At 44.3% G+C, this 11,226-nt stretch overlaps 1 protein-coding gene across 3 annotated transcripts in view; it reads left to right on the top strand.

Annotated features, from left to right (window-relative positions):
• The first annotated feature begins 4,685 nt into the window (after nucleotides 1–4,685).
• Nucleotides 4,686–11,226, top strand: part of PPP4R1 (protein phosphatase 4 regulatory subunit 1) — a 68,060-nt gene continuing 61,519 nt past the window's right edge. The window contains exons 1-2 of one of the 3 annotated variants that reach the window (XM_079785238.1): nucleotides 4,686–4,818; nucleotides 5,034–5,078. In XM_079785238.1, coding sequence (XP_079641364.1) covers nucleotides 4,812–4,818; nucleotides 5,034–5,078 — 52 coding nt within the window. In that variant the 5' untranslated portion in view covers nucleotides 4,686–4,811. The remainder of the gene's footprint in view (nucleotides 4,819–5,033; nucleotides 5,079–11,226) is intronic. The other 2 variants (XM_079785236.1, XM_079785237.1) reach the window with 2 other exon arrangements.

The following is an 11,226-nucleotide window of genomic DNA, read 5'->3' as shown; positions in this document are numbered from 1 at the left end:
CCATATTGTTGCAAATGGTAACACAGAGGGATGAAATTAGATACACAGAAAGATGAAATTAGAATAGAAGCGATTTCTTCTTAGTCATAGAACCATAGGGCAGCATTAGTATGAAAGGACCTTAAAATCAAGGCATCGTTTAATCACCAAGTTTATCTGGGTTTGAATGTGTGGTTTGCCTATGTTTTTTTCCTGGATCAACTTGACTCATCCATTCAGATTCAGAATAATAAGCTTTTCCTCGGCACATACTCTGCACTCTGCCAACACTGGGATAGGCTCTTGCACGTTGCTTTGAATGTGATTGCAACTAACGCTTTCTGCATTAAGATAAAGGTATAAAGAAAACCAACACTGCCATTGTAATCAATTTAACGCTCATTATTTTTACATCTTAGTTTTTTTTTTAAGAAATTAAAATGTGTGGAACAAATTGTATAGGATGCCTTACCTCTGCTGGAATAGCTACAAAATTGCTCAGTGGAGAATCCTTTTGCTCTGCTAATCTGGGGCACAGTGAAAAGCACCGAAGTAATTAGCATGGTATGGGGGTGGGTAAGAAACAGGGTTTATTTTCCTTTATACTCAGTTTATGGTGGTCGTCCTAGCAGGATGCACTTTTCTGTCAGAAGAAGCCTGTGCTAAGAAACTTGCAGCCTTGACTGATGGTGGGACAGAGCCTATGTTCTGTTGCATTCTATGGGCCACCTTCAACTCCTGTAGATGGAAAAATTATTGCCTGAACAGGGATAACTCTGATGGGGCTCAGTTCTGTAGCTATTTTTTCTTCTTTCTTTCCTTCCTTCCTTTTTTCTTTTTCTAGGATGGTATCTTTGGCTGATGTGAATACAGAGATCAAGTGTCTTTGGAAACAAACCAAACTGAAAGCTCTAGAAAAGGCTATGACTTCATATTTTGGAATGTCATCTTTTTAAAAAATATATTTTTATTGATTTCAGAGAGGAAAGGAGAGGGAGAGAGAGATAGGAACATCAATGATGAGAGAGAATCATTGATTGGCTGCCTTCTGCATGCCTCCTACTGGGGATTGAGCAGGCAACCTGGGCATGTACCCTTGACCGGAATCAAATCTGGGACCCTTCAGTCCGCAGGTCGTCACTCTATCCACTGAGCCAAATTAGTTAGGGCTTGGAATGTCATCCTGACATGAAGCTTTAAAAGGGGCTAGAAAACGCATAGGAAGGAAAGATAAGACAAATTTCATACAAATATTTCCCTTTATAAAATATACCAAAAAAGTATATAAGAGGGTTCAAGTAAGAGATTGGCAATACATTAAAAATAAAAATAAAAACTCTATGTGTTCTTTTTACTTGGGAATGACACTCTGTGAGGGACATCCATCAACCTGTCTCAAAAAATAAATAAAAAAACAAGGTGAATGAAATGTTTTCTTTTTAAAAAATATATGTTTTTATTGATTTCAGAGAGAGGAAGGGAGAGGGAGAGAGAGATAGAAACATAGAAACATCAATGATGAGAATCATCAATGGGCTGCCTCCTGCATGCCCCCTACTGGGGATCAAGCCCACAACCTGGACATGTGCCCTGAATTGAACCATGACCTCCTGGTTCATGAGTCGACGCTCAACCACCAAGCCACACCAGCTCGGCTGAAAGGTTAAAATTTTGTTTAAAAAGCATTTTTATCGAATTTCTTCATTTTCAGATTGATTCATTTTTATTACTCAAAACAATAACTGATAATCTGCCTTTATGTACTTTCAGGTTCAGGAATGATCATTCTGAAGAAAAAAGTAAATGGTTCCATTATCAATATAAACATTAATAAATGGGGTAGCATCAAGCAATGCCAGGTAGGTTTTATTTGTTTATTATCAATATTTTTCCCGTGATATTTGTTATGTTTGTGTTTGAAGAACCAAATTAGTTAATTTTTACGTTTCCTTGGCTACTAATGAAAGCTTTCACTATCATTTGGAAGAGGACTTATTCTGAAAAATTCAGGCCTTAATAGACACAGATTTGGATAATACTTTTAAAAAAGTTTACTTGCGACACTCCCTCCATTTCCAGGGACAAAGCAGGTTAAGAATTCAGACAGTGTGTTGTGTTCTGACCACTACACACAGCTTCTGGTATCCATGGGCTAGACTGTAAGTGAAATTGGAGTAAGGGTACATAGATTATGATTGCTATTGTTTAAATATAATTTTCATAAGGAGGAAAGAGTACATTTCATAGAATACTGGTTTAAAAACCATTGATCTTATTTTGAGGAAGGAGTAGAGAATGAGAGAAAATTAAATGTAAAAAATATGTACTTGTGCTTAACCACTGAAATGTCTAAAAACCACGCTGACTAAAGGAACCTACTGAGGCATATAATGGAGGTAAGATGATACCCAAATGCATAGCTTTTGAACAATACAGGCAAAGTTATACAGGCCCTTCTCCTTTGCTGCCTTCCAGAAAATACTGAGATAAAATGTACTGAGGCCTAGCTACCACAGACAGTCATTATGTACCCCAGGCTAGCATTTCCTACACAACCTCTATTTATCATGATCACTGAAAATTATACTGAGTAGATCATCAAGATAGTTTTGTCCTTGGATGTCCAGTAGCTGAAGAATAGCTGGCACTCGGTAAATTCTGTGTTGTTTAGAGATCACCATTTAGACTCTAAATTTTAGAGTAAAAGGCCAAATCCTATTTCCCCCTCCTTCCACCCAGAATTGCTAAAGTGGTAGGTGTCAACAAGACAAGTATCACAGCAAAACGGTCACAGATTGAATCAATTGGGACCCGTTTCCGTCGATAGTTCGTGAATTTCTAACTCATCATTTTAAGAGTTGGTGTCAGCAGAATTTATGTAACGGCATTTTTCAAGGGAAGGAGAGAGATAGATGACAGTTTTTAGCCTTTAGTTTTAATCCTACATAATAAAGCCTAATATGCTAAGTGTCTGGTTGTCTGTTCAACCAATCAAAGTATAATATGCTAATGGTATGCTAAGGCTGCTCAACCGCTTGCTATGACGTGCACTGACCACCAGGGGTCAGACGCTCCAACCGGTAGGTTAGCTTGCTGCTGGTATCCAGCCGATTGGGACTGAGCAAGATGGGCCGCACATGCCCTGGAGCCCTCCCACAGTCCCTCCCTGGCCCTGATCATGCAATGGTGAGGTCCTTCCGCCTGGCCTTGTGCCCTCTTGCAATCTGGGACCCCTCAGGGGATGTTGGAGAGCTGGTTTCGGCCTGATTCCCGCAGGCCGGGCCCAGGCACCCCACTGGTGCACGAATTCGTGCAGTGGGCCTCTAGTTATTCTATATTTGACAAAATTAGACATACACCTGGAATTATAGATTGTATTCCAATCTTTATTACTCTTAGAAGTTTAATATTTACTATACAATGTGTTCCATATCCGAGAGGGAAGTTTTGGGAATAGCTATATAGAACCCATTTTATGACACAGAATTATGAACTTCAGGAGATCTGATTTCTTAGACTGGTCCTTCATTGGTTAAAGCCACAATGCAGAAAGGAACAAGCTGATTAACTATTTAGAATTCCCTCTCCGGTTCAAGAGACCAGACCCCCAAAGTGGCATTAATTAAACAAGTCCTTGTTTTGTTCTGCACTTCAAGAGATTACCATATCGGAGGCCTTGAGTAGAACTGGAGGTAGAGATAGGATAGTGTGAAATGGAATCAGAAAACCTAGGTTTAGCTCTCACTCTGTGCTTGGGAGCTTGAGCTAATCAATCACACACATGTGAAAAGGGGGAATGATAAAAATCTGTGATACAGAATTCAGGTGAGCACCTACTACTTTAAGGGGGAAAAACAATCATAGGCACCGTTCATCGGGCACCTCCAACATATCCAGTACTGCGCTAGGTTCCTTGCCTTCTTCTTTAATCCCGATAATCCCCAGAGGCAGTTATCATCCTTCATTTTACAAACGGGTCACCCGCCTACTAAGTAACTGGCAGAATAAAGACCTGAACCCAGGCCCGCCGCTCGCTGGAGGGTTTCCGCTTTGTCAGTTCACGATCAGCCAGGCGCAGGGTAATCACCTGCGTCTCCGCCTGAACCGGCACCTGCGTCGAAAGCTGAAACGCGCGGGGCGGGCGAGCCGGCTGCCCCAGGCTGCCCGGGTCCCTCCGAGACCAGGCCCCGGGCCCAGGGCTTTGTTACCAGCCGCTTCCCACGGGCCCCGGCGCGCGGGGGGGCGGCGCTTCCTCCGCCCGGAGGGTGGGACCCTCGGCCTCCGCCAGGCCTCGGATCGCCGCCGACGTACGTGCAACCTGGGGAGGGGGCGCGGGGCAGCGAACGCCCGGCCGCGGAGAAGGGCTGCGGCGGCCGACGAGGCGGTGACCCAATAAAGCGGGTCGGGCCGCGGGGGGCCCTGCCCGGCTCCGGCCCCCCAGCCGCAGGGTCCCGGGCCGGCGGCAGCTCCGTCCGCTGCTCGGCGTGAGGGCGCCTCCGGCCGAGGGTGTGAGCGCGCGCCGCCGGGCCGGGCCGGGAGCGAGGGAGGCGGGAGGAGGGAGCGCCGGCCGCCCCGGTGCCGCCCGGAGCGGACGGGCGAGGCGGGGCGAGGCCCGGGGCCCGCGGCGCCCGCCCACCCCCGGCGTCCGGGAGCCGCTCCGCCCGCGGCCCAGTCCCGGGCCCTCGGCCCGCCCCGCGCGCGCGCCCCCGCCGGCCCGTCCCTCCTCCTCGCCGCCCCTCCCGCGCGCGTCCACCGGCTCCCCGGCTCGCGCCGCTCCATGTAGCCCCGGATCCCCGGGAGACCGAGGAGGAGGAGGAGGGGGCGACCACAAGATGGCGGGTACGTGGCCCCCAGTTCTCCGGGCGGCGCGGCGGCGGCGGCGGCGGCGGCGGCGGCGCCTCCCCGCGTCCGCCCGTCCGCCGCCGCCCCAGGTGGGGCCGAGGCCGGCGCGGGGTCCCGGCGCGGGAAGGCGCCGCGGGGCCGGAGGGCGGGTGGCCGGGAGGCGCGCCGGGTCGCGGGGCGCTAACTGGGCCTTTCTTTTCTCCCCGGCGCAGACCTCTCGCTGCTCCAGGAGGACCTGCAGGAGGACGCGGACGGATGTGAGTGCGCCCGCCCGCGGTGGCTGTCGCTGTCGCCGGCGGCCCGCGGGGAGCGGCCGGGAGGAAGGGCGGGCGGCGGCGGCCTGGGCCCGGCCCGGCCCGGCCCGGCCCGGCGGGGGGGACGGGCTCGGCGAGGCGTGGCCCGGGGCCGGCCGGGGTCGCGGTTTTGAGGGAGCATTGCGCTTCCTGGAGGACTCGGGGCGCCCCTCTGCCGCTGGGGGGGAGCGGTGCCCCGTGGAGCGCGTCAGCTCGGGCTCTGCCCCAGCGCCCACCCCGCTCACATCTCCTGGGGGCTCGGGGACGCCCGGCGGTCCGTTTCGGGAGAAGAAACTAGTAGGCAGAAATTTGAAATAGGAATTTTGGGGTGTGTGTTTCTCCCTGGAGTGCCTTCCGGGGGCGCCCCTCCCCTCGGCCCTCCTGAGGAAGGAAGAGGCTATCACGAAGGAGGTGTGTTTTTTCTTCGAGTTGCTCGCGGGGTCCGGGGCGGGCGGCCTGGTCCCGCCCAGCCCCCCAGGCGGGCTGTCGGGAGGTGGCTTACCTGTGCGGTCGCCTCGGCTCCTGCGTTCCCGCATCGCCCCGCGTCCCTGTTCCCTGCGGGTTAGGGGACGGTTGGAAGGTCGTGTGGCCTTGGCGGGATTGACTGTGTAAGAGGGTGAATTTCTGTAATAATGCAAATCTTCACACATTACCCAGGCCTCCTTCCGTATTACATTTCCAGCTTTTCTTTTGAGATTTGAAGTTTTAAAAGAATTGATTCTTTTGTTTAAGAAAAAAAAAAAAAAAAACTTTGACATTGTTTCCAGAATAGTGTCAGAAAGGAATTGTTCATTTCCATATGTGCTCTTCTGGCATCCGAAGGTAATTTGGAGAGTGTTCTGAGTTGAAATGGTAACCGTGGTAGAATTTCTGATGCACTGAGAGGAAAGCCCGCCAGATGCTGAGATTTACTTTGATTAATGCCTATATAAGTAATTCAGAGATGGCTACAGATGGAAATTGCTCTTTTAAAGGCTGTGTAATTAATTCTTAGGATGGTCTATTATGGTTTTTCCTTGCCCAAATTAAGCTTAATTTTTAAATTCCTGGGTTGTTGTTTTTTGAGTGAATTAACGGGAATTCACTATTTAGAAGGATTCTATAAAAAGAGTGATTATTTTTAAAGTAATTGCACCATATTCAAACTTACCTTTGCTAAGTATGGATTTGTTTTTGGTCTTTTTTATTTTTTCTTAAGTAAAAAGCTCTTAAAGGGAGCAGTCCTCACATAGTAGACTGTTTTTATATTTCATTTAATGTTTTACCTTAGTCCACTAATCTGCCTATGAGTGAGTTTAAAATGTTATTTAAGGCAGCTGTTGATTTCTTGCAAAGTTGGGTTTAGAGAGGTGCGTCTGGTTGTTGTCCCCATACAGGGGCTTCCCATTCTTGTCTTTTGCTTCAAGACTTTGTAAATAGAAGATATATTCATTCAGCAGGTATTTAGGAATGTCTGGAGCAAGAACTTCTGCATAGTAATTTATTTTCATTTATGTGCCATGTACTCTTACAGGATGAGCTGCAGTATCACTTCTGTCTTGTCTGACCCTAGGGCCTAGGGAACATAGTCTAGAGGGGAAAATATACCTGTGAAGAACTCAACAATGATTTATTCATGAGCCTCAAGACTTCTGCTCCGTCCTGAGGATATAGCTGTGCAAAGGATGGTCACAATCCATTGCCCTCTAGTGGTTCATAAGCAATTTTAATGTTAAGTGTGATAGCGAAGGCATCAGAGGCATCATAGCACAGTAGTTAATAGACAAGATGCTACAGCCAGACTGTGTTGTTCCAATCTTGGCATTGTCATTTTGAACAGACTCCTGTAACTCAGCCTGTCTATGCCTAAGATTTGTTATTTGTAAATAGCCTATAAATATTACATACCTTTTTGAGTTGTTTAGTGCCTTATGTAAATTAATGCATGTAAAGCACTTAGAATAGTACCTGATAGCCCTGGCCAAGTGGCTCAGGTGGTTGGAGTGTTGTCCCGTGTACTGAAAGGTTGTGGGTTCAATTCCCAGTCAGGGCACATATTCAGGTTTCAGCTTCGATCTCCAAATGGGAGGCAACCAGTCTATGTTTTTCTTTCACATTGATGCTTGATGTTTCTCTCTCCCTTCCTCTCTCTCTAAAAAAATAATAATAATAACAACAGTACCTGGTAAATAGTGACTATTGTATGTTAATTATGAATAAAGTATAAGGAAGCTTAGAGCAGAAAAGAAAATACTGATGTTGAGTATTACACTGTAGAATTAATATATATTATAAATGCTTTTAATGCTTACAGTTAACTTTTTAAAGGTTCTGTTAGTTCCCAGTGTGTTTTAATTTAGGATAAAATGCTAGACATTTGACGGCACAGATAGTTTATTTGCATATGTATAATTTCATTGAAGACTTTATTAGAATAATTGTTTCTTTTTCTCAGTTGTTAGTTTTTATAGGTGATACTCTCATGGCCCGGGAAACTTTCCCTTACCCCTTTAGTTCTTCTGGCTAGTCGAATAAGTCAACCAACATACATCAGATCAACAGGAGAAAATCAAATTTTTACATGTGCATTTTTTCATAAGCATAAAAATTCCAAAGACAATGAGGCGAAATGGGATATAGATGTCATTTTGGACAAAGGTGAAAGGGGTACGGGCAACTCATAGGTAGCTGAGAAAGTAGCAAATACATTCTTGTTATGCTACTCAGAAACAACAGGACAGAGGGAAATCTAGGGAACAGATTTTTTTCATGGATCCTTTCTGTCAACCACACTTAATTTATATGTGCAAAAGTGAATATGCTAAAGTGGTAATCCTAAAGTTCCCTTTCTGAAGCAGGTTTTTCCATCTGAATCCCTTTGAGAAGAAAAGGGGGAGGTTATAAAACAAACACACAAAAAAACCACTTCCTGAGTTAGTTGGGCTTTAATTGTTTGCAGCTCAAAATAATCTTTATGCCAGGGTGAAACATCCCAGGGAGAGCTCCCTACCCTGACAATACCTTTACCCAGAATATTCAGAAACAAGGGATCTTTGAACATATGGCCAGTTGAAGAACCATTTGCCGTCTATTGTGAAGGGAGAAAGAATGATAGAAATTTGCCCATGGTGCCTAGATCGAGGGCAAGATGTTTGGTAAGGGAATGAAAAAGCTTGTCATTTCCTGGAGAATCTGGAGAAGGTAGAGAGCCAGAGATGTCAGCAAGAATGGAGCTTGGGCTCCCCTTACAACTAGGCTATGTCTTATGAGCCCACTTTCTCTCTCAGGCAAGACTGGTATGGAGGCCGGCCTCCAGGGTAGTTGTGCACCAGGTCCTGCCACTTCATCCAAGCTAGGTCTGAGTTGGCCTTGAAGATGGGAAGAAATTATTTTCTAGCCAAGCTCTACAATCTTTGATTGTTTTTCCTAAACGCAGAACCACCTAGACCAGGCGTCCTCAAACTACGGCCCGCGGGCCACATGCGGGTGTTTTTGCCGTTTTGTTTTTTTTACTTCAAAATAAGATATGTGCAGTGTGCATAGGAATTTGTTCATAGTTTTTTTAAACTATAGTCCGGCCCTCCAACCGTCTGAGGGACAGTGAACTGGCCCCCTGTTTAAAAAGTTTGAGGACCCCTGACCTAGACTAAGGCAGAAGAGAGGATAAGTACTATTACTGGTAATCTGCAGCTGTGAAGACTAGGAGGGTACCTAGGTAGGGTCTGTAACTTGAGAAGGGGTGAATTGCCAGACCTTGGTAAGAGTCTCAGGTCTTTTGTTTTGATTTGTTTAATTTTAAGCCCTAAAGTCTATGTATAGAGTCAGTAGAAAAGTGGGTGGAATGCGTAAAAGGGTTAGTCAAAGACTGCCTTGACTGATACCCCAAGGGAGAAACAGAAACAAAGTTCTAGTATGTAAAAAACGGTGTGTTGTACAGGGTGGGACAAAAATAGGATTATAATTATGAGTACATGAAACCCAGAGTTTATTTTTGTATTATTATGTATTATTTATTGTATTGTCCATATGAACAACTTTAAACCTATTTTTGCTTCCCCCTGTATATACATATAAAAATATCATAAAGGTAAGTAAATAAAACTTTAGGAAAATAATGCAATAAAAGTATGTTTTAGTTTAAAAGTAATACTTTCAGTACTGCACATGAAACATACTTTGAATTTCAAAGTGAAAGCAAGCCAGTGATTCCATTTGAATAGGTGACTTCAGAGTTGGGTAAACCCTTTTTGTTCCTTGAATAATGAATGGGAGGCAATGCGAAATAACAGGTAGACTTTCAGAGAAAGATATTTTAAATTTCTTTTTTAAAGGATAGATTATTGATTTTTAGAGAGAGGAAGAGAGACGAGAGAAACATTGATTGGCAGCCTTCTGCATGCCCTGTACCATACCGGGGAATCAAGCCCAAAACCCAGGCATGTGCCCTGACCGGGAATGGGACCAGCAACCTTTCAGTGCACAGGACAACACCCAACTAACAACACCAGCCAGGGCAAGATATTTAAAATTTTTATTGTCAGTTTTCCAACGGTTGCTAGATTTCTAAAAGAGGTAAGATAGGCTTAAAATATAGTAAGATTTGCCCTAGCCAGGTTGCTCAGTTCATCAGAGCATCTTCCCAATACGCCAAGGTTGCCGGTTTGATCCCTGGTCAGGGCACATAAAAGAATCAACCAAAGAATGCATAAATAAGTGGAACAACAAATCAGTGAGGTTTTTTTTCCCCCCTTTCTCCCTTTCTCTCTCAAATCAATCAAAAACAGAAATTTTAAAAAGAGATACAGTAAGATTTGATAAGTTAATGCTTGTAAAAATTTCATTAAAGGAGTTTGATTAAAATTTACATTTTAAAGAAAAGAATACATTGAAGAATATTTTAAAAGAATGATATAACACTTAATAGTTTCTAGTAGCTTTCATAAACAGACTATTCATAGCAGCCCTGTGATGTGTAGGCTGTGGTATTCTGATATTAATTAAATAAGTAAGTAAACTGATATGCAAAGGGACTAAACTATTTTCTCGGGGAAAATTCCTAAGTACCAACCAGAATTTTAAGCTAGGCCTCCTGATTCTAAAATACTGTATTTTAAATATTGTCTCCTCTTAAATTGTCCAGTTTATAACATCGAGCAGCCCAAGTTTCTTACATAGACAGTTTGTTTGAACCATGTTTAAAATACCCTTGAAGAGTAATCTAGTATGCTGCATGTGGTTTAATTTAGCGATAATTAGAATGGAAGTTGGGCCGAAACTGGTTTGGCTCAGTGGATAGAGCGTCGGCCTGCGGACTGAAAGGTCCCAGGTTCGATTCTGGTCAAGGGCATGTACCTTGGTTGCGGGCACATCCCCAGTAGGGGTTGTGCAAGAGGCAGCTGATCAATGTTTCTCTATCATCGATGTTTCTAACTCTATCCCTCTCTCTTCCTCTCTGTAAAAAATCAATAAAATATACTTAAAAAGATTGGAGGTTGGATATAATATAGCTTATTTCATTTTTATGTTAACTTTTCTTTCAGCTGTAACTAGCATGATGTTAAAGAGCTTTGGGAGCTATATTATCGAATATGCCATACCACAGAATTTTCCATATTTCTTTAAGCTTTGGAATCCTTTTACATGGATCACAACTAATTGGGTGTAACTGCCTATACTGCACTATAACTACTTTAAAAAACCTAAAACTAGTTTTGATAAACTTCCTTAAATCCTTGCCACCTGGGGAAGTGCTGGAGCCAGGGAATCAGTCAAAAATCCTAGGAAGGTGCCCTTGGAAGTCATGATATTTATAAATGTTGTTAAATGGGGATTTGGAAAAGTGAGTCATGGGACTTGGTAGCATGTTTTAATTTCTACCAACAAGACTGGACAGGAGAAGTCTTTATTTAGATTGAATATACTTGATATCCTAGAAAAGATTGCTTAAAATGGTTTTAATGATACCCACATGTGTATAGAATCAGTTAATGATGCCTTGAGTAACAATTCCCCGTATTGACTTTTTTAAAAAAAAGAAGGAAAAAGCAGGGGAAACCCTTTGTAAAAATATACATGTTGGCTGCCTGGGATTGTAGCTGCACACAAAAAAACCCAACCCCATCTAAATACAGAG

Source organism: Cnephaeus nilssonii (assembly GCF_951640355.1).
Source record: "Cnephaeus nilssonii genome assembly, chromosome: 11".
NCBI classification, from domain to species: Eukaryota; Metazoa; Chordata; class Mammalia; order Chiroptera; family Vespertilionidae; genus Cnephaeus; species Cnephaeus nilssonii.
Note: the sequence above shows the minus strand (reverse complement) of the source record. Positions and strands in the feature narration are given on the sequence as shown.